At 36.7% G+C, this 25,293-nt stretch overlaps 2 protein-coding genes across 2 annotated transcripts in view; one reads left to right on the plus strand and one right to left on the minus strand.

The window, feature by feature from the left end:
- myom2b (myomesin 2b) overlaps positions 1-13,323 on the minus strand; it is a 62,244-nt gene extending 48,921 nt beyond the window's left edge. Inside the window, exons 1-13 of the mRNA XM_084092612.1 lie at positions 13,208-13,323; positions 11,859-11,962; positions 10,656-10,713; positions 10,254-10,408; positions 9,888-9,974; positions 7,971-8,059; positions 6,905-6,955; positions 6,646-6,810; positions 5,870-6,031; positions 5,543-5,684; positions 1,307-1,506; positions 1,162-1,215; positions 283-410 (exon numbers count right to left, since the gene is read on the minus strand). Coding sequence (XP_083948738.1) covers positions 283-410; positions 1,162-1,215; positions 1,307-1,506; positions 5,543-5,684; positions 5,870-6,031; positions 6,646-6,810; positions 6,905-6,955; positions 7,971-8,059; positions 9,888-9,974; positions 10,254-10,408; positions 10,656-10,713; positions 11,859-11,944 — 1,377 coding nt within the window. The 5' untranslated portion in view covers positions 11,945-11,962; positions 13,208-13,323. The remainder of the gene's footprint in view (positions 1-282; positions 411-1,161; positions 1,216-1,306; positions 1,507-5,542; positions 5,685-5,869; positions 6,032-6,645; positions 6,811-6,904; positions 6,956-7,970; positions 8,060-9,887; positions 9,975-10,253; positions 10,409-10,655; positions 10,714-11,858; positions 11,963-13,207) is intronic.
- Positions 13,324-14,778: 1,455 nt separating this feature from the next.
- rnaset2 (ribonuclease T2) lies at positions 14,779-21,249 on the plus strand. The gene is made up of 10 exons (XM_084092753.1): positions 14,779-15,002; positions 15,194-15,291; positions 16,069-16,123; positions 16,227-16,276; positions 16,822-16,879; positions 16,965-17,029; positions 17,109-17,222; positions 18,348-18,396; positions 18,900-18,974; positions 20,571-21,249. The coding sequence occupies exons 2-10, from the start codon at positions 15,194-15,196 to the stop codon at positions 20,754-20,756; spliced, it is 750 nt and encodes a 249-aa protein (XP_083948879.1). The 5' UTR covers positions 14,779-15,002; the 3' UTR covers positions 20,757-21,249.
- Positions 21,250-25,293: the final 4,044 nt, after the last annotated feature.

Here is a 25,293-nt window from a genome sequence, read left to right on the forward strand (position 1 = left end):
GAAGCATCCAATTGCACCAAGTCTGGCTAGACAGACAGAAGCGCGCAGCCAATGCCAGGTAAGGCCACACCCCCTTACCTAGGCATATAACTTCTCCGCGCGCTGCTATTCCTCAGTAAGTATATTCGCTTCTCGTGCGGCAAGCGGGGCAACGCTGGTGGATCTCTCCACTCGATGTTTTAACTGATTAAAGGTGATGTAAGAAGAAAACCAACCAAACTGCTGAATTAAGGTTTGTGACTATTCGGCTGGGTTAACGTCTGGAAGTGAGCTGAAACTAACCTTCTCAATGTAATACCACATGGGGGCTTTGCTATGGTAGACTGGAGGGACCCAACTGAGCACAACATATGTTCGGTCCGTCTCTGAAGTGCAGACTTTAGAGGGAGGTCCTGGAGCTTTTCCCTCAGCTGCAGGCAAACCACATCAAACAGAATTACTGTTCTACCCTGAACACATAGACACACACCAATACACACACACACACACACACACACACTAGGAAATATCCCACCATTTTCACTAGCTTTAAAAGCAACTTTAATATTATGGACTGATATAAATATCATCTTTGCTGCTGCTGCTGCTGCTGACACTGTTATCTGTACACACATACACTTATCTATGCACATGGGTGACACTGGTTGATGTGTTCATTTCAACTTGAAAAAGAACCACAGATGTTTGTACGTTCCCTTCCTGATGGAATTCTCATCAAAAACTAATCAGTATCTCTCAGAAGAGAACCAATTGTGGGCTGGATAATTATTGCTAATTTTGAAAGCGAAAACCATGAAAAGAATAATGGAGAAAAGCACAAAGTGACAGCTGTTGTCATCTATTACAGATTACATATGCAAAGGTAGAGTGACTAAGTGAACAAACGGAACGATATCATAAGGCAGTTCCGCCACACAATATTTAAGGATGCAGTATGGATGTCATTTTTGAGCACTTGAAGGACACTGAGGTACAGGGACATTTTCTTAGTTGGGTCGTTCCAAATGAAAGAATGAACTATTATTGAAATATTATTGAAATTTCCATGATGGTTCCATTATTTTAATCGATTACATACATTTCCATGACTTTAATAGACATACAAATCACACTTTTAAATTTTCCAACATTTTCAGTAAATGAACCAGGATTATACAGTACCTTCAAGGTCATCATAGTAAGTCACAACGTCAAGTCTCCCACCAAGTTTTGTGGCTGTTGAAACAAACACCAGTACATTATTAACTAATTAGGAGCATTATTAACACAAAATCGAGTAAATAAACATAAGGACTTTTTTGCTTACTATGAAGTCTCTCAAACTCTGTGGGGTCCAGAGCGGCAATGGGCTCAGATACTCTGGAGGGTCTGCCAATGCCACGCGAGTTGACGGCACGCACACGAAAGTAATAAGAGTGTCCCTCAAACAGACCCTGCACGGGATATTTGCATATCTTAATAGGGGAGTCGTTACACTGCACCCAGTTCTCTGTTCCAACTTCACATCTGCCCAACAAAAGTGAAAGGAAAAACATGAAAAACAACAAATATGGACAGTAAACAAGATGTTCCTATCATTACTTCCACATTACTCTGAATCTGAAAGACTGAAAATTACAACCCACTTTTACATTCTGAGGAGATGATTTGAGCTAAAGAGCATTCATACATAATTGCCGATCCATGCATCACTTAGTCTGATTACCGTCCGACAAGAGTAAATTTCAGCTCGATACTAGTGCAGTTAAAAGTGACAGGGAACAAACTAATCACAGTCTGTACTAGCATATGCAAAGTAACCTATGTTCCAGGAAAAAAATATGTGTTTGTATAAGCAACTTTGAAGAAGGGACTTTCTTTTGTATTACAGAGAACCTACAATTAAGCTACTTCAATTCAATATAACACTTAAAGCACACTTTAAAATGTATGAATGTCTTTGTCTCAGACAACAGAATATCAAACCAAGGTAAACTTATTTTACAGAAACCACGAGCACACTACCAGTGTTTCTCAACTAGGACCACATCCCAGAAAGGTTTTGATATCTCCCTTGTGACACTGTCACATATGCCACGTTTCAACCGCTCTATATATTATAATGATATTATGTAAATTAGAGTTTAAATAGGTTTACATGTTGTCTTAGTCATTTTAGTCAATTTAATTTATATAATCTGTTTTATGTGTGTAATACTTTAAATGATTATGGGTCTGCCTGTCATGCGAGTGATCACATGACAGGAAATAGGAAGTAAACTGCATAAAGGAAGCAGCATGGCAAACAATTAGAGGTCACTAACAAATGCGCTGATGATCACCGAACCGGACTGAGGAGTTGTATTCTTACCTTTCCAGTTACAAGCATTTTGACTATCACTTGGATTGTATTTACACTGTTGGACATTTGCATTAGGACTATCAACACACTGGGATTCATTCGGACTGTTTAAGGGTAAGGTGTTTTAAGTCTCATGAAAATACTGTAAATACACCCTTGCTGTTGTCTGTCAATTTTTTTAAACACTTCTAACTCTGACACAGTATAATTTGACCCGATTGTGAATAAACCGAAACGGCCGAGGGTTACACCATATTCAATATACTAAGAAGTTGATGAGTTGAATTAGGTGTTTTAATTAGTGAGTTATCTAAAGTCAGAAAAACACCAAGCCAACAGTCGGCCATCGGGCAATGTTGGGCCGTTTTTGAGCGTCAGTCGGCTTAATTTCTTCGGTGTGTTCCGCAACGTTGGCTCTAGTCAGTGCTGCTTGCTTTGTATAACCACAGTACTGATGCACGGATCGCGGTTATATCAGCAGACACTGTCAAGTAATAAAAAGTTACATTCCAATTAATTGTGAGTGGGATAAATCATTAATGTGTTGATTTTAATGAAGACACAGAACTCTCATTTCACAGTAAAATGCAACGAATGTGCATCACTCTTTTACTTTTGTTTACAACAACAATGTATAAAATTCCATAAAAACCCTCATTTGCCCGCATTTCATTATGGTAGGGGATACACACGTAGATGGGCCACCAAGGAGACAGCCCCTATTAGTTCTGGCTAGCAGCCATATCAGTTCCGGCCAGCAGCCATTTCACCATGTAGCCCAAGACTGGTTGCCCACTGAAGCTAAGCAGGGCTGAGCCTGGTTAGTACTTGGATGGGAGACCTCCTGAGAAAACCAGGTTGCTGCTGGAGGAGGTGTTAGTGAGACCAGTAGGGGGTGCTCACCCTGTGGTCTGTGTGGGTCTTAACGCTCCAGTATAGTGATGGGGACACTATACTGTCAAAGAGCACCGTCCTTCGGATGAGACGTAAAACCGAGGTCCTGACTCTCTGTGGTCATTAAAAATCCCAGGATGTCCTTCGAAAAAGAGTAGGGGCGTAACCACGGCATCCTGGCCAAATTTGCCCCTTGGCCTCTGTCCATCATGGCCTCCTAATCATCCCCATATACTGATTGGCTTCATCACTGTCTCCTCTCCACCAGTAAGCTGGTGTGTGGTGTGCGTTCTGGCGCAATATGGCTGTATAAATAAATACTATACATAAATAGTGTATGGCAACACTATATAAATGTAACAAATTAATTATTAGCCGGTCTATGGCAGCCCTGGTGGCTACGGAGAGGCATTTATTGTTAAATTGATCTGATATAAAAGAAAATGACGTCCTTTTTGCTGGACGCCCTGCTTTCCCCTCCTGGTCCCTTCATTGATGCAGTCGTCGAGAGGTTTTAGGAGGCAAAAAAACAGGTGGCAGCATTCCAGAGATTCTTCCCTCGCCGGACTCCGGTCCCAGCCGTCTACTAGCTACTCACATCGGCAACAGCAAAAACAGAGTGCTGCTTCGAGCTCCCCCTCAAAAAGAATGGGGCTCTGGATGGCTCTCTAAGCCGATGTCTTTGTGGGGCGGTCGGAACTGAGGACCGGCTTCGGCTAAGAGGCCCTGATGCCAGATGGGTCAGGCCCCATCCAGGGAGAAGTGGTCTATACCAGTGTGCACTCTCCTTGGTGCCTTTAGGGAGACAATCTGCCAGTTAATTTTTTCAGTGTCCGCCCAGTGACACTGCAGCTCTGCTCTGGAGTGTACTGGAGGAATATGTTCGCTTATTCCCTGCAGGTCAACCGCTTCAGGGCACCGAACATATAACTCGAAATGCACTCGCTTTGGCTCTGTGCTCTCAGGAAATTAATCTGCCACCTCTGGTGTTTCGGGGCGCAGTGGTTTCCAGCGAGTTAACCCTCTCATTTCTGAGGTGCTTTCTGGGCCCTGGAGGTGTTTTGATATGCCCTGACATTTGTACTTATTTCTGTAATAACATTTTCATGGCTAAAGTCTGATTACACTGTATTCAGCACAAACTCTGCTACAATAATATGTGAGCAGCATGTATGTAAAAGTTTGTAGTTTTGAGAAAATGATGCAGAGGAATGATGAAGTTTGATGCTTTGTTTTGAGGTGATGGGGCGTTTACAGGTTAGCATGGCTCACGCGTGGATGATTAGCGTGGGTGTGGTCACATTATGGATAATGAGCAGACGCTTGAGAAACCGCACCTCTCATTGGTACCTCTCAAAAAAACAAAGTACCTGACTCAAACCCTTGGAAAAAAAAACATATTCTGGGGGTTTAAATTAAAATATTGGTACATTTGAGGGTAACAGGAGGGTTAAGCTGGACAGTGACCTTTTTTCTAGAACTGCTGTACAGCCAAAACAATATTTGTTGCATTAATTTCCTATTATCACTGTAAAGCTGCTTTGAAACAATCTGCATTGTATAAAGCGCTATATAAATGAAGGTGACTTGACTTGACTAGACTTGGACTCCACACCGGGTTCTCAAGTGCTGATGTCCTAAGCATGTGCTCGCCATGATTCACACTAGGACAGGCACTTGTCAGTATGGCGTAGAGGGTATTAATGTTCCCATAGCATTATCCTCAGACGCAGCGTAGAGTTGCCTTGAAAGGGAACGTCTCGGTTACAACTGTAACCCTTGTTCCCTGAGAAGGGAATGAGACGCTACGTCACCTTGCCATTCCTCCTCCATGCCTGTGAGCGACTTCCTTCAGACAATCAGAAACTGACGATGTTTGGTACGTGTATCCCTTATAGCTTCCTGGTTATGAAGTCATGTGTCACAAGATGATGTTCCACCAATAAGTGATTTTACATGTGCTTCAGACACAATCACGCAGAGGAATTCCCATATCATCATCAGACACAGCGTCTCATTCCCTTCTCAGGGAACCAGGTTTGCAGTCATAACCGAGACGTTTTGCAGTGACTAAGCTAGTGTTTAGTGGATCCATGTTGAGTTGTTTAAAAATCATTGAAAAACTGGCTCAAAAATTAGCTCAGAGGAAAAAAATCTAGCAGATATTTAAATATGTTATCTAATGCAATAACATTCAGACACTTTAAAGCGGCCAAATACTTTTTTGAGGACACTGTATCAAGATAATTTAAATAAATGTATTCAATAAAACAACTCCCAGACAGACACTTTAGTCAGCGCAGTCACCTGTCAACAAAGAATCCAATGATAGGTCCTTCAGTGGTGGTGTTAGGAGGTTTCCAGGACACGATGACATAATCTCTATTAGCGTCATGGATCTTGATGTCCATTGGGGCTCCGGGAGCTTGAGGAACTGGAGGTGGACCATCTGTCAAGGCAAAACATGATGACTCCTACACATCACTGATGCACTAAGGGGAATCACTCTGAAACAGATGTATGTTCTATATGAGATTGTCAGAGATGAATTATGCTAATCTGGACCTTTAAAGGCCATCAAAAGAATCACATAAGATTTTCCATCAAGCCTTGGAAAAGTTCATAACTCTTTACCATCAACGTAGACGTAAGCCCTGTGGACCGCATCACCTCCCTTTGTCACCATGCGGAGGGTGTAAAGACCCTCATCATCCTTAGCGAGTTGAGTAAGCGTGAGCTTGGCAACACCTCCCCCAGACTCCATTTTCACCCACTTCGACTCTTTCAGGAGATGCTCTGGAGGGCCAAAAAAACAACATGGGGTATCAGAGGAGAGAAAATGAAACTATAACTTTTGTAGAATATAATGAGATGGGAGTGAAATGAGTCATAAACTACAACTAGACATAAAAAGCTATTTCTTTAGTACATGACTCAACTGCAAAACAAATACCTACAAAACAACTTGAAAATTAATATCTGACCGGGGTGAATGACACAACAATGAATTAGTTGCAGTTGTCATTAGGACAGTTAAATAGCTATATAAAAAAAAAAGAAAAGTGTTTTAGTATTATCCAGCCTTTCACCAAAATATATATTTCATTATTTATGCATTTATAAAAAATAAACAAGAAAGCATGTTAACTTTATTGTAATATTCACACTGTTGCCCAATGAGCGAAGTGTGTAATTTCTGTGCCACTAGCAACACAAAAAACGGAATTGTTTAAGCAGACTTAAAAGACTGGCTCAACCAACTGGCACGTGTTTGTCAGTCAGTAAATAATAAGAGATTAAAAACAGTCATTATGTTTGCAATGCACAAAAATGACATGCTTAAAAAGGGACCTATGAATTATTCTTAACAATAAGAATAACTGGTGTGACTTTTGGTGGCCACTTCCTACCATCTCGGTACCACAGCGCCTCAGGTTGCAGGTTTGCAAGGTTGGGGTTAATGGTCATCTTGCAGGTCAATGTGGCCTTTTCGCCTTCTTTTCCAAAGGTCACGCCAAACGTTTCAGTGAAGGTGATGTTAATCTTTGTGTACTTGATTTCAGGTAAAATGGCATCTGAGAAACAACAAAACAGTTCCTTTCTTTCATGACCTGTTTTTAAATCATCCCAGTTATTCACTCTTTATTGAAAGGAGGCTTGCCCACTTACACTGGTAAGGCATCCAGGAATAAGGACTGGACTTCTCTTCCTCCTTGCACCCTATAAAGCAGTCACAACAAGAAGTAAAGGTAACACTTCAGAATACTGTTCCATCATTAATGAATAACTACACAGGAACAAATGTGTAACGCACCATTAACATTCTAGTAACTACTAACTAACAAGAAACTGATTAACAAATTAGTAAGTAATAGCGCTCAGTCGAATGTGGTAGTTCACTATTAGCTAATCAGTAACTACTATTTTTCATACCTCACTGAAGACTACAAAGAACTACTATTAACAGGTTCATAATTAATATTAGTAATGCATAATGTATAATATAAGGTAATGGTAACCAGTAATGAATCAAGTGTTACTACAGCCTTCTAAAGGAACTACTAATAGGTTTTTGTAAGGTTTTGGATAGTAATGACTCAACTGTTACTACATCTTTCTACAGGAAGGAACTACTAATTATTTGGATCAGTTTTCTAAAGTGAAGATCATGGGAACACATCGGAAGGAATTACTATTCAAAATCTACAATACATTACAATGGCTTACAATGACTTCAGTCAATATTAGGTAGTTATCATGTTTTTCGCTTTAAAATACTGATCCAAATAATTAGTAGTTTCTTAAGAGTCATTACTAGTGGGTTACCATTACCTTTTATTATAAATTATGCATTATTCATGTTAATTATGAACCTGTATATAGTAGTTCACTGGGAGGTATGAAAAAAAAAATAGTTACTGATAAGCTAATAGTGAACTACCACATTCAGCTGAGCGCTATTACTTACTAATTCATTAATCAGAGTTTCTTGTTAGTTAATAGTAGTTACTAGAGTGTTAATTGTGCGTTACTCATTTGTTCCTGCATAGTTATTCATTAGTGAAGGAACAGTAAAGTGCTACCAGAGAATATATTGACTTTTTAAAGAAAGGGATCATTGTCTACGTTTGGATAAAAAAACACATTTGTAATTTGTAGACTTTTTGGTTCTCCTGCAAATTGTATCTTATTGTAAGGATGCTTAGATACCAGAAAACAGGAGAAAAAAGCTTACTCTTCACAATGACGGAGGCCTGGGAGGAAGCCTGTCCGTGCAAGTTTGAGGCTACAGCCGTGTACATTGCAGTGTCATCAGTTGCACACCTACAGAAAACATGTATAACTCATTCACAGGTGTCCACAACTTCAATCAATACACGACTGGACCGCAACACTGTCTTCTCCCACTCCACTAATTAATCAGTCAATAAATAATCAACATGATTGCTATTTGATTGGATATATGCCACAGTCATTTCCTAATTGACATTTGGAAAGCACGTAAAGTGCTTCCCCATCATGATGGATAAATTGGCAGTTAACTAATGCTCTAATGTCAAGAGGATAATTGCTCCAAACTAAATGCTAATGTAGACTAACGGCTGCTTTCGAAACGTGTTCAACACGGGAGCCTCTAAGGCTTGAATGGCAAACACGAGATGCAAGGGAAAGGAAAATGAGAAGACTGTAATGTGACCTTCGGCATGACCGTACTATATTAGAGACGTTCTCTTAGCCCCTGCGGTCTTGAGAAGCATGGCTGTTTGTCAAAAAGTGAAAGGTTTGGTCATTTTAGAGGAAATGCGGAACACCAAGATTCACCTGTGAGATTTGGCCTCTGAATGCAAGAAGCCATCAGGAAAGTGACATAAGGGCCAGGGTGAGTTTTTGTGGGACTGACAGGGTGACAGCAGTGAAAGTCATCTCTCTGTAAGGCGCCGGAGTGTCAGATGACACCAGACTCAGCACTTTGACACGAACAGCTGACAGCAGCTCAAGACGTGGGCGACCAGCCCTGGACTAAATTGGAAAAGTTCGCATGCAATCCCATTGACATGACTTCCTTTTGTGGAAATTCACTTGTTAGTAACATTTAAATGTGTTTTAGAGGGTGAATCTCATGAAATATCTAAGAGCATATCCTTTGAGGTCAAATTGCACCACAAAATATTTTATAAAGAAATAATTATTTGAACTAAAAACATTTGGAATATTTTAGAATTATTAAAATGTTTTAGAATAGTTTGACAATTATGCATATTTCCCCTATTTTATTACTGTAAAAAATTATTTATGTATTTCTTGTACCACCATTAGTTTAATTATTATAAACTGTTATTACAATAATTATTTACATAAAGGCAAAAACATTTTTTTGGAATAACCACTGGGACTTTTTTTAAGAAAAAAAAAAATACTAAGGCACATTGCAAATTTGGTGGGAATTTACTTTTTTGGTAACACTTTACAATAAGGTTCATTAGTTAACATTAGTTAACTACATTGGTTAACATGAACTAAGAATGACCAATTCTTCTTCAGCATTTATTAATCTTAGGTAATATTAATTTCATAATTTACTAATACATTATTAAAATCAAAGGTTGCATTTGTTAACATTAGTTAATGCACTGTGAACTAACATGAACAAACAATGAACCGCTGTATTTTTATTAACATTTACAAAGATGAATAGATACTGTAACAAATGGATTGCTCATGGTTAGTTCATGTTAGTTAATACATTATCTAATGTTAACTAATGAACCTTATTGTAAAGTGTTACGACTTTTTTTATTTTACTTAATGGTCATGATAGTAACGTCACAATGCAACATCCTACTGGATTTCAAATGTTCTATGCAAGTGTATTTATTTATTTTGGGAGAAATGCAACCTGCACATGTTTTTCCTGAGATTCCTACAAAAGTTTTTCGAAAGTTTAATAACTTGGAAATCTCTTAAAAGTTGCCTGCTTTCTGTGGCCATCCAATAACTAAGTGAGTATGTAATGAGCACTCAACCTGAGTCTTGTCACATATTTTGTCCCCATTCAAGTTTGTCACTCATTCTGTTCAATACAGATCATCAGTAAACCACATTCTGTCATTGCATCCCTATCCAAAAAAGTACACAGTAAAGTTTGAATTACTTGAGGATGGTGAGGGCATGGAATCCAGCGTTGTTCTCCACAAAGTACTTTCCAGAGGAAACGTCCAAGATGACATCATCCTTGAACCTGTAGAATGTTTGTGATTTAAAAACAACAGATCTACTTAGCGTTTCTTTGGCCTGTTCCATATATGATTAAAAATATTATGAAGTGTTTGATGCAATTAAAATACGTTTTTCTTTATTTAAAGAAACGCTTTCTTGTAGCTGGCCACATATAATGCTAGACCTGTAACTTTAAACTCACAAGTTACATTGTATGACCACAGACGATATGTGAGAGCAACCGCACTGAACCCTAGTGTGCAGGAAGCACGGCAGGCCTGTTTGTGAAAAGAAACCTCACCATTTGACGTGTGGGGTGGGATATCCCTCCACCGAGCAGAAAAGTTTAATGGCACTGTTTTCAAACACTGTGTGGGACCTCAGTCTAACCAAAAACTTGGGGCCCCTGATCATGGACTCCTCACGGATGTGTTTTTCAGGCATCTTCCTATCCACCTATTGAAAAGAGACAAACAATTCCATGACCTGTTGGATCATAAAACGTCTATGTATGACAAAATATATGTCCTAAAAAAGAGTCAGTTCTATTTAACCTCTGATTTACTCGGCTCACTACAGCTAACAGCAAATGTCTTGAACACACATTAAAATGCACATTGACTAATGAAAGTACTATAACAGCAGCAGGTAAAAAAAAAAAAGTTTGTTAAAAAGAAAGGAATGATTATTTAAAGTGCTTTACCACTCCCTTGATTCTCTTCTGTGTTTGGTATTGATATTTCACCTCTTCAGCCGCAGAGCTAAAAACACACATTTTCGTATATTAAAATGTTAACGGTACAAACATCATGAAATATTCATCAGAGAATTCATAATATCACCGTGGGTCAGTAATGCTTCATGTCATCCCAGGTTAATCAGTTTACTGATTTTGATATGCATTCAAACATACATATTTCATGCATTTCAACCGAGACATTTTAGGGCAGTCTACAGTGGAAAGAAACAAGTAACAAAAGAAACATGCACTTTAAAAAAAAAAAAAGAATCTGATAAAATACAAAATTTGACATTTATTATCTTTACCCATGGTTTACAAAATGGTTTCGAAACTGAAAATTGCCCATTTGCCCCTCAGAGGGGGTCAAAAGGGGCAAACAAGCCATCATCACAATTCTCTTTTCTATAACATAAAATGTTCTTTAAACCAGCATCTGCTTTTGTCCTGATATATTAAAATGTAACTAATTTTGACAATAATTTTAATGAAGATTTTTTTTTCTTATCCTAAAACATCTGATTTTAACGATCAAATGAAAAGCTTGTCAAACTTAAAACATGTCTCTATAAAATTTACTATTGAAAGCAAAAAGTTTCCTGACAGTATCAGGGTATTTAGTGCATGTTCTGAAACTGATATGAGTGGTCAAGTGAAAGTGCATACATCAGGCCCTATAACTAATCCTCCTCTCTTTTCAGTTCTTCACCTTCATTTTAATCTGCTAGTTAATATTAAATGGTCCTGCAATGTGACAAATGTAGACTCTAGTCTCTCTCTCACTAATATGAGGTCATATAAGCTGCACGCATAATTAGAAAATAGTTTTACATGGAGTATAGCATGTCACACTGTAGGACATGTAAACTTCCCGAAAGTATGTCATGTCAACTACCCAGAGGAAATCAGTTCATGCATGACGGTATCAGTTATGGCTCAGCTACTGTTGGTAATATGGTTTATTAGAAAAGCTTCAACAGATAATGTTATTATATGTTATAAATGATGTTGCTATTTTATTACAATTAGCTTTAGTATTGCTGTGAGCATCATGATTAGCTGTGACTTGCTTGAAACAATTCCATGGCCTGTTGGATCATAAAAAGTCTATGCGTGACAAAATATATGTCCTAAGAAAGAGTCAGCTGTTGTAATTTTTCACCTTACCTGGAGTATTCTCGAACAACATATTTAGACTCAGTATTGAGGTATTCTTGATCGAAATGCTTGTGTCTGGTTACAACTGCAGCCATATTGAAACCTCAAAGGACCTATGAATCAAAACGGGAACAAAAACATGCACCATCTTTGCACACAAGACAAAACAAAATGCATTGATGGATGCACAAATTCCTATCCTCAATTTCCATTTTCAGTGTTTAAAGTTATTTGGGACATGGCATTGCAGTAAACACAAATTGTGGCACACTCCTGATTAGACTTAGGTTAGGAAAGTGGAACTGTTTGTGGAGATGATGAGGAGGGGGTGTTCTGGAGCCTTGGGCCATAGGGAAGACAAACATCATGGCAGTTTAAAATTAGAGTTTGGGGGTGGGGATATCGGACAGTCCAAGGAGATGGGTACAGTATTCCAGGGTAATTTCTACTGTATAGTGTATACTGAAGACACATGCTATTGTTGCATACATGTACTGAAATATGGAAAGATAACCACTTCTCATAAACGTTTATCTTCTAACAAGGACAAATAAACTACACTGCAAGACAATCTCAACAAGAAAGCCCAAAAGAACAAGAACACATTCCTCACATTTCTTTAGAAAAATAATTAAACAAATAAACAAACAAACAATCATGCTTACTCAAATGCAGCATTACATCCTCACATTCACAAATGAACAACACATACAATATAATATAATGTGCATATCAAACATAAGAACACTTTATTTTACAGTGTCCTTGTTACATATGTTACATGTACTTACCATAGTAATAACAATAAATTATGCATAATGACATGCAACTAACCCTCAACCAAATCCTAATCCTATCCTCCCTAACCCTATAGTAAGTACATGTAGTTGCTTAATATTACTCAGTACTTAAATATATAATTACACTGTAACAATGACACCTTTTTGGTTATAAAGTGTAACCAAAAAAATGCACAATTTTCAATAACAGCTATATTTGGCATGTAAAAATTAATGGATCATAATGCATCTACAGTCATTCATGGGGAGGGGGTAAACAGCCTATTCTAAAGGTCATTTCAACCAACACACTGTTTCAAAAAACAAACGAAACAATGTCAAAGTTTGTCCAGCTATTAATTCACCCATATTCACAAAGCACTGAAAATGTTTTAACTGCCAACGTTTTATGAATCCTTTCAAAGTCAAGTGCAGCAACATCATGAGATAGATCAATATCCAACCAAGGTAAAGTTCAAAAGTCTTCACCAGCCTCAACGTTTTTGTACCTGTTTCTATAAGGACAACTCTGCTTTATAATTTAATAAGTGTGTGAATAAGGGGGCCAGACATACTCACCCCAGGAGAATAGAAGAGCGCGACGCGGAGGTAGATGAGCCTCTACCCGCCTGTATGAAAGCAGCTGATGAAAAGCAAAATATTACCCATGCGGAATGCTGCCTCTCCCGCATCCCATTTATGGAAAGGCATTAGACTATATATAGCATTTACACAGACTTTCCACATCATTTCGCTCAGATATTAAGATCCCAGACAGACGTTTTAAATTGACGCTGCATGGATACTGAATGGGTTTTTTTAAAAACAAGAGTTTAGTTAAAGGTGAGTCGAACAGAAACCATAATAATGTATTAAAGTCGACACATCAATTGCTCTGAATTAGCACAATTGCTAAAAAGACGAAATGCACTCGAAACTTTTAAAGCTTCTTAATGTATGTGTTTTTTTATTGCTCAACAACAATTTTGTTTAGATGATGATGTATGATCTATCTTGCTTGCTTATAGGCTACTGTAGCCTACTAGGCTCCTAGCGGCATCAAACGGTATTAAGCGGCATCAAACACAAATATAGGCCTAACTTTTTAATATTGATGGGTAGGAGCTCAAAATAAAAACACAAAATAAGATAAATAAATAGGGTAATTTACGTAAATACTTTGTAGTACAGCAAAAATATGCCTCCTAAAGTCCTAATGACAAATTGTATCTATTTAATTTGTAAGTTAATCAAAAGGGGGCTATTTAAGGCAAGATACCCCCAGGTGAATAGGGTAATACAATTGAAAAAAATAAATAACTAGATATCCCCATACTTCTCCCAGTTGATTACATTAAGAATTGCAATAAAAAAAAAATAATAATAATAATATTACAAGTTTTCTGAAATGTTGTTTATGCAAATGCAGCATTATCTAATTAAATATGCACCAATTTGCATACATGTCTGGAACAAAAAATCTAAACATTGGATAAATCCAGGTTAAAAATTATTGTGTTTTTTTTTATTATTATTATTATTTGACATACTAGACTTAAAGGTTTTTACATGGGGGATTTTGGATATCACTTATCACTCCATAAATCAGAAAAACTGTCAACAGCCAGAAAAAAAATTAGGCCTACATTTTCACCATTTTTTAGGAACAAAATGTTGTAGCCTATAAAATCAGGCAAATTATAAATGAACAAACCCCCATGTAAAAACCTTCAGAAAGAAATGCATAAAACTGTAAAGTGTAGTGTATGTAAGTGCCGCTGAAGTGGAGATTTCTGGCTCAGGGCATGAGAAACAATCTTTGAAAACACAGCCTTTAAAGATATGTACAATGAATTCTACATACGGAAATAGATAAAGAGCTATACAAGATATAATACACCAAAAACTGTATTTTGTATGTTTTCTTTACAAAATCTCTAAATTGACAGATGTATGAAAAAAACTGTGTTTTTGCCTGTAGTGTCTCGCCTTAAACAAATAGCCTACCCGAAAGGAACTGTACAATGACATTAGAAAACTCCCTGGTTTAGACCAGTTGAGACATATAGCTTAATCTGCATAATCCACCTTCACATGACATCAATTGCCGTTTATCACATGACTTGACGGCGCACGCGCAGTGACGTACCAACGTAAACATGATCAAGGCACACAGAGGCCGCAGTGTGTGTGTCTGACAGGAAAGGAAGAGAAGTGACTCCACCGCACAGTTTCTGAAACAGTGGCTGGGGCAGTCCGATCTTACAGATACTGTAGACTGAATAACAACCTTTAAAACGCTGCTGCTCTCTGATACTAATAGGACGTAAAAACTGCACACAAAAAATCTAAGCTGTATATCAGACAATAAAAGGTAACTTATTTGACTTCTTAACGCAAGTTTATGTTCTGTGTTTGTTGTTGTTTGTTTGTTTTCTATCTCACATTCGGTTGTTACTTTTGGACGCCACTTTGCGTTATGCTCTGTGTTTTGACTGTGTCTTGTAGATGCTTTTTACAATGTACGTTGTATACGTTAAGAATAAATCCTTCTTTTCTTCTTAGATGAACGGACTTGCTCCATCTGGAAGAATGAGATTCATTGCAGTTGCTGTCGTACTTTGTGCTGGATATTTCTGTTCAACGGCCTTTGCCCATCCTCGGTATGTCATTCAAATACATTTAGATAAATGTATTTATACATATTGACCCTGTTTGAAGTTGGGGTGCATTAGCAGCCAGACAATCAATACTGTAAATGTTGTCTTACTGTAGGCCTCATGTTTGTATTTTCCACAATTTATTGGACAAGATACACACAGTACACAGTAAACACTACATAAAATCCAATATGTTTAAAAGGGTAAAGAAAATAACGTTCAACTGAACTTAATGTACTGCCCATATCAGACTGTTTCTTTTTTGTAGACGTCAACGGGACAGATAACAAAATGTGAAATAAATGTAATAAATTTAGCCTAATTCTTACTAAAGTTGTTTAGCTTGTGTAAAAACAACTTTAGTAAGAATTGGGCTAGGTTTATCACATTTATTTCACATTTTGCTATCTTTCCTGTCTCAGACAGGACATCCTGTGACTTTTCACAGCAATGAAAACAAAACACACTAACAGTTCTTGGTTCATTAATATTGAACACGATATTAATAACTTAGAGAGTCAGATTAATTCAGTTATTTTTGATCAACTAGAAATAACCGACTCGTATATATCTGACTACACTGGTCGAACGGTTTTTGATTTACTAATGAACCGTCTCATAATAAGAATCACATTTTAAAGAAATGTTCTAAGAACTTGTTCTCGCTCAGCAACCATGATATGCATAATGTATAACAAAATGCACACTTTTTACAAAATGTATGTCAGATTGTAATTGTCACACTGAAATCATACATTGTGAATTGACTGCTTCTTTTAGGGGAGAATGGACAAAACTCATCCTGACCCAACACTGGCCACTGACATTTTGCAGTGTAATGTATTTCTTTTGCTTGACATTATTTTATTGTTGACGCACCATCTATTGCTCCTCCACTGGGTATCAGGTGGATAAATGATGCTGTTTTTCATTTATAGATGGAACACTGCAAAACAAATTTGAGCTATTGGACTCTGCATGGATTATGGTAGGTTTATCAAGACAAAATGCATCGTAATATTTGTCAAAGTCTCACAAATATTTCCTTTTTTGAGGTGCACATGCATGATCAGTGACTATATTGGTTTCTTGTTTTTATGGAAGACATGCTGTATTAAAAAAATAAAGGTGAAAAACATAAGTGTATAGATTTGTAAAAGCAGCCATCATGTTAATCCGCAGTAATAAATATATGCTTTTGGTATTAACTGAAGACACCTTTTCCTCAAACATTTAACTAACCCACAAGCATAAAAAAATACATAATGCTAATATAACACCTCTTATTTGAATAAATAAAAAAATAAATATTTTCTGCATTTCACTTCTGCTCCATCTTGTGTAACATAAACTTTATACTTGACATTGTGTACTGCAAATATTGTTATGATATATTGATTATGATAAAATTATATTAGTGCAACCCTGGTTGTCATGTGATCTCAAAAATCCTCCAGTAATGGTGACAATGCCAGTTGGATGATTATGGTTTGTGGCAGTAGAAGTATTTGGAGAATATTTTTGTTATTACAGGCCCAACACTGGCATAAGGTGCAACTCATCCTGGCATTTTAATGCCACTTTGATTGAGGTAATTTGCTCTCTTGCCCTATTGCATGTCATATATTTTAATTCAACAGCATGTGCTTGACATGTTGTATGTGCATGTCTTGCAGGACATATTACCAGAAATGGAGAAATTCTGGCCAGATCTGATAGTACCTTCTTCCCCAGAATTTTGGTATGTCAAAAATTTGAAAATGTAAAATACATTTAAGCATTACTATGATTTTATTAATGTATTTTTTTTTTGTTCTTAGGAAATATGAATGGCAGAAACATGGAACATGTGCTGCAAAAGCAGAGTCTATGAATAGTGAGCATAAATACTTTAGCAAAGCTCTTGAGCTGTACCACAAGTATGACCTTAATAGGTGAGTTCTTGTCTTTCAGTGGTTCTTGTCACTGTATACTCTGATTTTGTGGCTTTCGGTAAATTAGGAAGTCGTGAGATGGCAGTAAAGTTGGTGGATTCAAAGCAAAATATACGTTTATCTATAAAGTAAATGATTGATAACTGTCTGCATAAACAGGCATTATGTAAAACTTCAGCTAAATTAAAATACTCAATACAGTAAAGCTAGTATTATAAAACTGATAGTTCTGACTCAAAATTCTTATTGGAGCCTCATTCAAAGCTTTTGTAAAATAGGTAATGTATACTTGCATGACTCTTCAATTTAAATTCTAAATTAACCCTGTAAAGGATATCGCATAACAGAACCTTTAGACAAAATCTAAAAAAAGATTTTGGTTGTGTGTTGAGAATATATATATATATTAGGGGTGTAACGATACCCTAATTTCACGATACTGAACTCACGATATGATATTATTGCGATACTCCAAGACATATAATAAAAGGTTAAGAAAAAATGTACTGTTGATTAAATGTTAAATTTGATATAACATTGTGGGTGTAAAAGGCTTGGACAATGGTGACACCAGAATAAATATATTCATGATTCTGAACCTGAAAATACAGAATTATTTTAGACGAATATGCTTGCACTCTGTCACTGGCTAGATATATTTAAAATAATGTAGGCCACTTTTTACTGGTAACATAAGACTTATAACATAAGCATTATCAGGACCCACTAATATTCCCCCATTATTATACATTATATTCAACATAATATATTGTAGTTTAATGTAGTACTGATTCTGAAAACATAAATTTTTTCTCACAGGGTAATTTTTATTTTGGGTGAACTATCCACGATACATATTGTCACCATCCACGATACATATTGTTGCATTTTTGTATTGCGATATATTGTGACACGATATATATACACATATATACTCATTCCCTCATTGTGTACGTAAGCATATTAAAGCAATCCTGCCCATAATGACTTCACAATTATAGTTACAATGTTATAAACACTACCGCTTAAAACACTTCTGCTATCTCACAGAAATGTTAGCTGCTACCATCATGCCTCCCATCCCTAGTTGACATTGATTTCCTAATGAGTCTTTTGTGTTTTCAGTCTTTTAAAGAACAACAACATCGTGCCCTCTGAGGAGCATTATTACACTGTAAGTGGTTTAATTGTTCTCACTGCTGTAATTATCATTTATGAGACACTGAACTATTTGTGGTCCTCTGTAGATGATCACGTAAATATTTTACTTTGACCTTTGACCTGAGAGGTGGTCTGTGATTAATAATCCGGAAGCTGTGGTTGAGTTGGAGTGTATTTACTGTAATGTACCAGCTTGCTGTGTTTTCTTTTCCTATCACTGATACCACAACATGTGCTTACATGAAAGAGATAATGGAAATAACGATCAGGTTTAAGTTTCACAAAAGTATCATCCATCTAATAAGATGCCTCAAAGCATTATCCTAAACCGCAGCGTGTGTAATTTGCCCAGTGTATACACTGCGATAGGTGCAAGATCAGCATTTCAGCACACAGAGCCTGACTTCTTGCAATGTTCAATTGCGTTCATTCAACTTCTCCATTTTTGGCCTGGAGTAAAATCATGTGATTATGGTCACATGTGAGTAAATGTGTCATATTTCCTGTTTGTTTTAGCTTGATGATGTGGAGACAGCCCTTATCAACTTCTACAAAGTGAAGCCAAAGATTCAGTGTGTCCACCCAGGAAAGGTATGAATGAAGAATGGCAGAATATTCTAACCACCCTTCCATCAGCAGACAAGAAAAGTTGTTTTAGACTTTGAAGCATTTTTTTTTCTTTTGTCGTGTTGTGTATATTACTTTAAGACTGTGTGCTAAATATTCCTGGCTCAGTCGATAGCATAGGGGCTTTCGCACCAGAGGAATCTTTTCATAGTTCCTAGAACTATTGGCAGAAGTACCCAGATTTTGGCGTGTTCGCACTGCAGGAACTAGGAAGGATTTTAGTTCTTGGAACTCCTTTTGGAGGAACTTATTTAGCTCCTACTTCAGAGTAAAAAAAAAAGAGCTCCTACCAGCACTATAGGAACTACCAGTGACCTTGGCTGAACGCACGCGAAACACCAGCACCCGCCATTTTTAAAAAAGCTGTGTAAACACCAAGCGGCAACCTTCCGGTCTCTCTCTTGAAACCAACACGGAAGTGACTTAAACTACAATTCATCGACTGGCCGCTAGAGACAGGCTCCAAAAGAGAGTCAATCCCATATAGCCCCATGTTAAAATGCCCAACTTTACAGCAGAAAAAAATGTGTTTACAGCCTGGTGCAAAAAGTGGTTTTGGTCTATATAGCTGCTGTCTGTTAGCGTCACGTCCCTTCAGCTAATCCTGCCTTTTTGCCCATTTTCGTTTATCCGGGAGTAACGTGCTGCCAAGATGGCGACGGCCGGCTCCGCCCACTTTGGGCTTCAAAAAAACTGTTACATCACGGACACTACGTCCATATTTTTTTACGGTATATGGCTATCACACAGATTGTAGCCTATATATTTACTCCACAAACTGACTCTACGAACATGGAAAACAGTGATAGATGGGCCTCTTAACCTTTACGCTGAGGAGAAAATCCAACGCAACTTTGAGGGGACCAAGCGAAACATGATTATGTATTTCTGCTCAGCTAGCAACACTGGACATCAACCACACAGCATACGCTAATACCCTTTCATATACTGTCTACTTTCTATGTATAACAGTTTTATCTAATAACCAATGTGAGTCATGCAAGCACTATATGCTCAGCCTCTGGCATTCTCACCGCCGCCAAAATAAAGGTCAGCCGCTCCGTCAAAATAAAAGTCACAAAAGTTACTAGAACTACCCAGTGCGAAAGCCCCTCATGACTGGCATAATGGTGATTACCACAAAAATGTATTTAGACTCGTCCCTCCTTTTCTGTAAAACAGTTTAAAATCCAGGCTACAGTAAGCCACTTCCAATGGAAGTGAATGGCACAATCAATTTTAGAGTGAAAAACTGCACAATGTTATAGTATATCTAGATTTAAAATTTTGTTGCCATGAGAACATAAATTTATGAAATTAAACGTTACGGCTCAAATAATACATGCGTTTCAAAAGAAGAATTAATTTTAAGTTTTTTGAATATGCTGTCAATTGAGCTTTTGATGTAACTTTTATTGAACTCAAAATATTCCTTTAAGAAAGTAAATGTAGCCCATTTAGATTTTGTCTTCTGCTCTGGGCAACAGTTAAATTCACTCGGACCACAATTTGCCATCGGTTTTGCTGAGGTGAGATCTAATTTCTCTCTGTATTTCTCAGGGGGGCCAGGTTCAGACTTTGGGCCAAATAGAGATCTGTTTTGACAGGGATTTCCAGCTGATCAATTGCGAAAAGTCAACAGACGAAATCTGGAGCAATGACATAGTCATCAGTGGCAAATCAGTCCTCAGTGTATGTGATCACTCCATGCCGATCTATTACCCTCCAGTGCCGAGCAGATCATAGAGGCGGGCGAATCCAGACCTCTTTTGGGAGTGTGGAATCACTGAGAAAGAGACGAGAATTCAAGAATTCATTTGAGAGTTCCTGTCTAGCATTTGAAACACTGGAAACAGTTGGAAATGTTTTCTATTTACACTATCTTTTTAATTAATTGCACATTAAATTCCTTTATTTTAAATGATGATGCTGGAACATTTAAGGGTGTCAAAATCACAGACTGCATGCTGTATTCTATGATTTGCTGGGTTCGTATTTACAATTTATTGGTTTTACAGTTTGCTCAGCCAAACTGTTGTCATGTTTAATTTTAGGTGAATATCACAAAAATATATCAAGAAAAAATACAAGAAAAGAACAATTTTAAATGAAGCATGTTTAACATTATTTTCATGACAATTAAACACATTATTCTCAATGATTTTCATTATATTTGCATTACATAACTAATGTTATTATAGTATTAAAAAATAAACTAAATTTTTTTTTTTTTTTAAATCAGCATAAAGGCAATGCAACTACTACAACTATATAAATTACTTGACAATATAGATAATATATTAAAAAATATATTATTTAAAAAAATAAGAATCATATTTGATCCTAAAAGTAAGCCAAATCTTCTATATTTTCTTAAACATAATGTCAGTCTTTACTTTTTTTGTTTTGAAATTGTTTTTGACAGGTTTTGTGATATTCACTCCCTTGTTTTTTTTACAGGCCTAGATTTATGAAATATTTTTTAAATGTTTTGTTGCAGAAGAATTTGTTGAAATAGGCTGTATGTGTTATCTGTAATATTCTTCCCACTATATTTTTAATCTGATATTAGCTTTGCTTAGCATTGAAAGAGGCCATTTAGCCCTAAAATTGCAATCTTAATGTGTAAAATTTGTGGTAGATTTGGAGCTTTGTGCCTAATGGCAGCATGCAGTTGCAGATAATGCACATCTAAGCTCCTGCCACTGGAGGGCAGCACATGCATTCTGGCAAAGACAAAATAAAGCACATTGATGTTGTTTACATATATGTTGTTCACATGTAATGAACAACATTTTATGAATGGGCGATGGCATTTGGCGATGATTTGCACAAAATGTTCAGGTAAATAAACAGTGTCTTTTTTATTCAGTGTCGCAATTATCAGATGATTTTTGTCAGATGCTGCTTTCATCCATCAGATGTTTACTTATCAAAAGAGCCATATCAGATGTGGGCATTTTTGATATGTTGCTTGGTTGGCAACACGGTATGTAAAAATATGTCTGATTGTTCTTAGTTTGATTTTATACTGTTGAGACATTTATACTGCTGGTGAAAAACTTTTTACAGGTTTGTTACTTTTACAGTATGTAATACATGCCTTATTCACATCAACATGTCAGTAATGCAGTTTCAAATAAATAAATGTCCCTGCTGAACTGTCTTCATGTGACATTACTTACTGGCCAATTCATGGTGTCAAATGATTGCAGTGTGTGGCCTTCAGTTTGTCTTAGTGCTGTGTCCTTATCTTGATAGAAACAACAATATAGACAATGTAGACTTTTTACAAGGCCATTTTGGTGTTTGTGGCTGCTGTGCCCAGTGCATTAGGGAATGTGATGAGAAGGACTTCTTCAATAACCTGTGCATGTCTCCTCATAGCCATAACTTGTTTTTGCAATGCAAGGTTGTTAAGATGCTATACTAACTTGTTTGCTTGCTAGATGTTTGCTAATGGTTTGTATGCGTAAATAACCTGATGATTCTACATTACACTAACTATTTTCCCACATGAAGGAGCAAAGGTAAAAGAGGAAATATTTTGACAGAACTGCAAATAGAAGAATGCACGTGGAATATACGATTAAGAGGTTTAAATTATATAAGCCGTTGACATGAACCCTTCCAATCAGCCTGACACAAACCCTGACAATATGTGTGGCTCTGTAGTTTTATTTGCACAGATCCATGGTGCAGAGATATAAACCAAACTCTGTCATTTATTTGTCACATTATTTAGTGTAACACAGATGGTTAAAAAAATCGAATGAGCTGCCTATGAAAAATTTAGCATTTTAAACCATCGCAGGCACTTTTTTTGGCCAACTTCTCAGGAAGCATTGCATGTATTTTTACATAGAATACAATCCCATGATGCATTGTTCATAATTGTTTTACTCTGTACAGAAATACACTTTTTAGTTGTTAAATACTAATAATACATTTTATAAAACACTTTTCTTTAGCTATGTTTACAATGGTAGTCTACAATTGGTAGAAATTCCCAAGAGCTTTTCTGTTGTCAAGACATTCTATGTGCCTATATAGAAACTGGCCCACCCTGAAATATTCATTGGAGTAAAATGTGGATCAATGATTAATAACGATTGGTTTAATTAGTAACAAATACGATTTCTCTGACCCATGGGAGCAGATCTACAAGTGAAATAAGTAGTGCATTTACTTTGAACCCAAATTAAGGCAATTTCTTTAAAAAAAAACAAAAAAAACAACTACAAGTTCATTACACAGAGTTCCTGCCGATTCAGTGTTTTTTTTTTTTTTTTTTAGGCAGATTACTTGCAAAATCAACTGGGTTCATGAAAAGCTCTGTTTTATTAAATGTGTGGGATGATTTTATGTTATGGAATAACACAATAGACCATGTCTTTTTGCTCCAGATTTCACTGTTTCTGTCCTGCTGTAAAACCACAAACCCTTTAAACACTCAAATTCCATGAAATCTAGTTACCTCACTTAATCCCTTAACGTTAAATCATAGACAACGTCGGAGAGCTTTGAAGATTTTCAGACAAATCCTTTGGTGAACTAGAAAAATGACATAAAATAGAATTGTAAGGTAACTAGATACCAGTTTCTGATGCTCTACATCCATCACTTACATGTTCACTGTATTTATTTATAAATAAATTCACTGTTTGTTTATTTGTTTATTTACTTATTTTTGTCAAGCCAACATTGGTATTTTTTGTATAACTGTAATATGTGATATCACAAAGAAAATAAGTATAGTACAGAATTAGGATGTACTTAATTTCATAAATAATTTATTCTGTGAAATTCAATTTGTTTTCTACATGTGTATAGGCTACAGTAAAATCAAACAATATATAAATATGTCTAATGTGTGTTAGTGTTCATTTATTTTGATGGTGTTGTAAAAACATTTTTTATTATTTAATTTATTTATTATTTATTTATTTAAAGATATACTTTATTTACATATTTTCTTGAGCATTGCTTATTATATGTTTGTGTTCATAATTAATTTACTTGTTTACTGTTTTTACATTTTTAAAGCCACTTATAAACTCATAGATGTTGAAGTTATGTTCCTCTTTGGAAAATTAAACAGACCTAAAAGGTACAAAACGATATCATGAAAGGTCCTCCATGTACTTTTTATGATACGATTAATAGAAAGGGATAAATGTCTTATTTGAAGTACAGGATTTGTCCACTCATGCACCTTTTGTTCTGAGAGAGCACAATTACTGAATAATACATTGTTTTTGACCTTGACTGCAACTGCAGATAAAAAATGTAACAGTGAGTGTCTGAGAATGAATGTCTGCTCTTGCATCCTGTCTCACTCTTTCACTCTCTGAGGGAGAGGGAAACAGAGATTATGTCAAAAAGACTGAATTAAACAGCTCTCTCCTGTCTGATGGATTACTTTCAATATGAATGGAAGCTTCAGTGCACCTGTAAGATAACCCATATGGAGCAGTGACAGACACAGTGGGTGGAGTTCTTTCCGGGCCTTTATCTCATCTGCCAGAACACCATCACTCTCAGGGATATGCAGCATTTTGAAATGAGAAGGCCTTTAAAGTTCCAGTTCAACTCCTGAATTTGAATTTAGAGAGCAAGCCAAATGCAGATTTGTAATTCAAATTTGAATTTAACTTTTTATTACAAAAATATTTCATGACAACTCTCTTGTAATAAGGGATCCACTGGAGGCAAGTTGTAAATGAGAACCCAAGTGCAGTTTATTTGAAACAAAACAAAACATGAAACAAAAACATGACGTGGCATGAAAACAAAAACCATGGCATGAACATGAAACTTACACTACAGCAGAACTACAGGAAACAATACTTGACACAGACACATGGCAAACAAGAGGGCTAAATACACAGACTAATGACAAGACAAGGGACACCTGTGAACAATGATCAGACAATTAACCAATGACAAGACATGGCAGGATCACATAACAAACAGGGAATCACATGACAGACATGGAAACAAGACATGAACAAACCCAAAACGTGACATCTCTGAACATTTGGCATTGTAATAGATATGACAATCTTGATATATTTGGTCTTGGCATAATTGATCTGATACACTGCTGCTGCTGTTATTGCTGCTGCTGCTTCAGAGCAAAAACAGGTCTTGCTACTGCCAATACATAGCCTACACATCATGCTGAATAATAAGATTGTTATAACACCCCCCGGGAAGGTACATCCATGCGTGTCCTCATAACTGATTATATGAGGGAGGGAGGCTGGGGGCTCTGGAGGTG

This window comes from Abramis brama (genome assembly GCF_963993115.1).
Source record: "Abramis brama genome assembly, chromosome: 19".
Taxonomy (NCBI): domain Eukaryota; kingdom Metazoa; phylum Chordata; class Actinopteri; order Cypriniformes; family Leuciscidae; genus Abramis; species Abramis brama.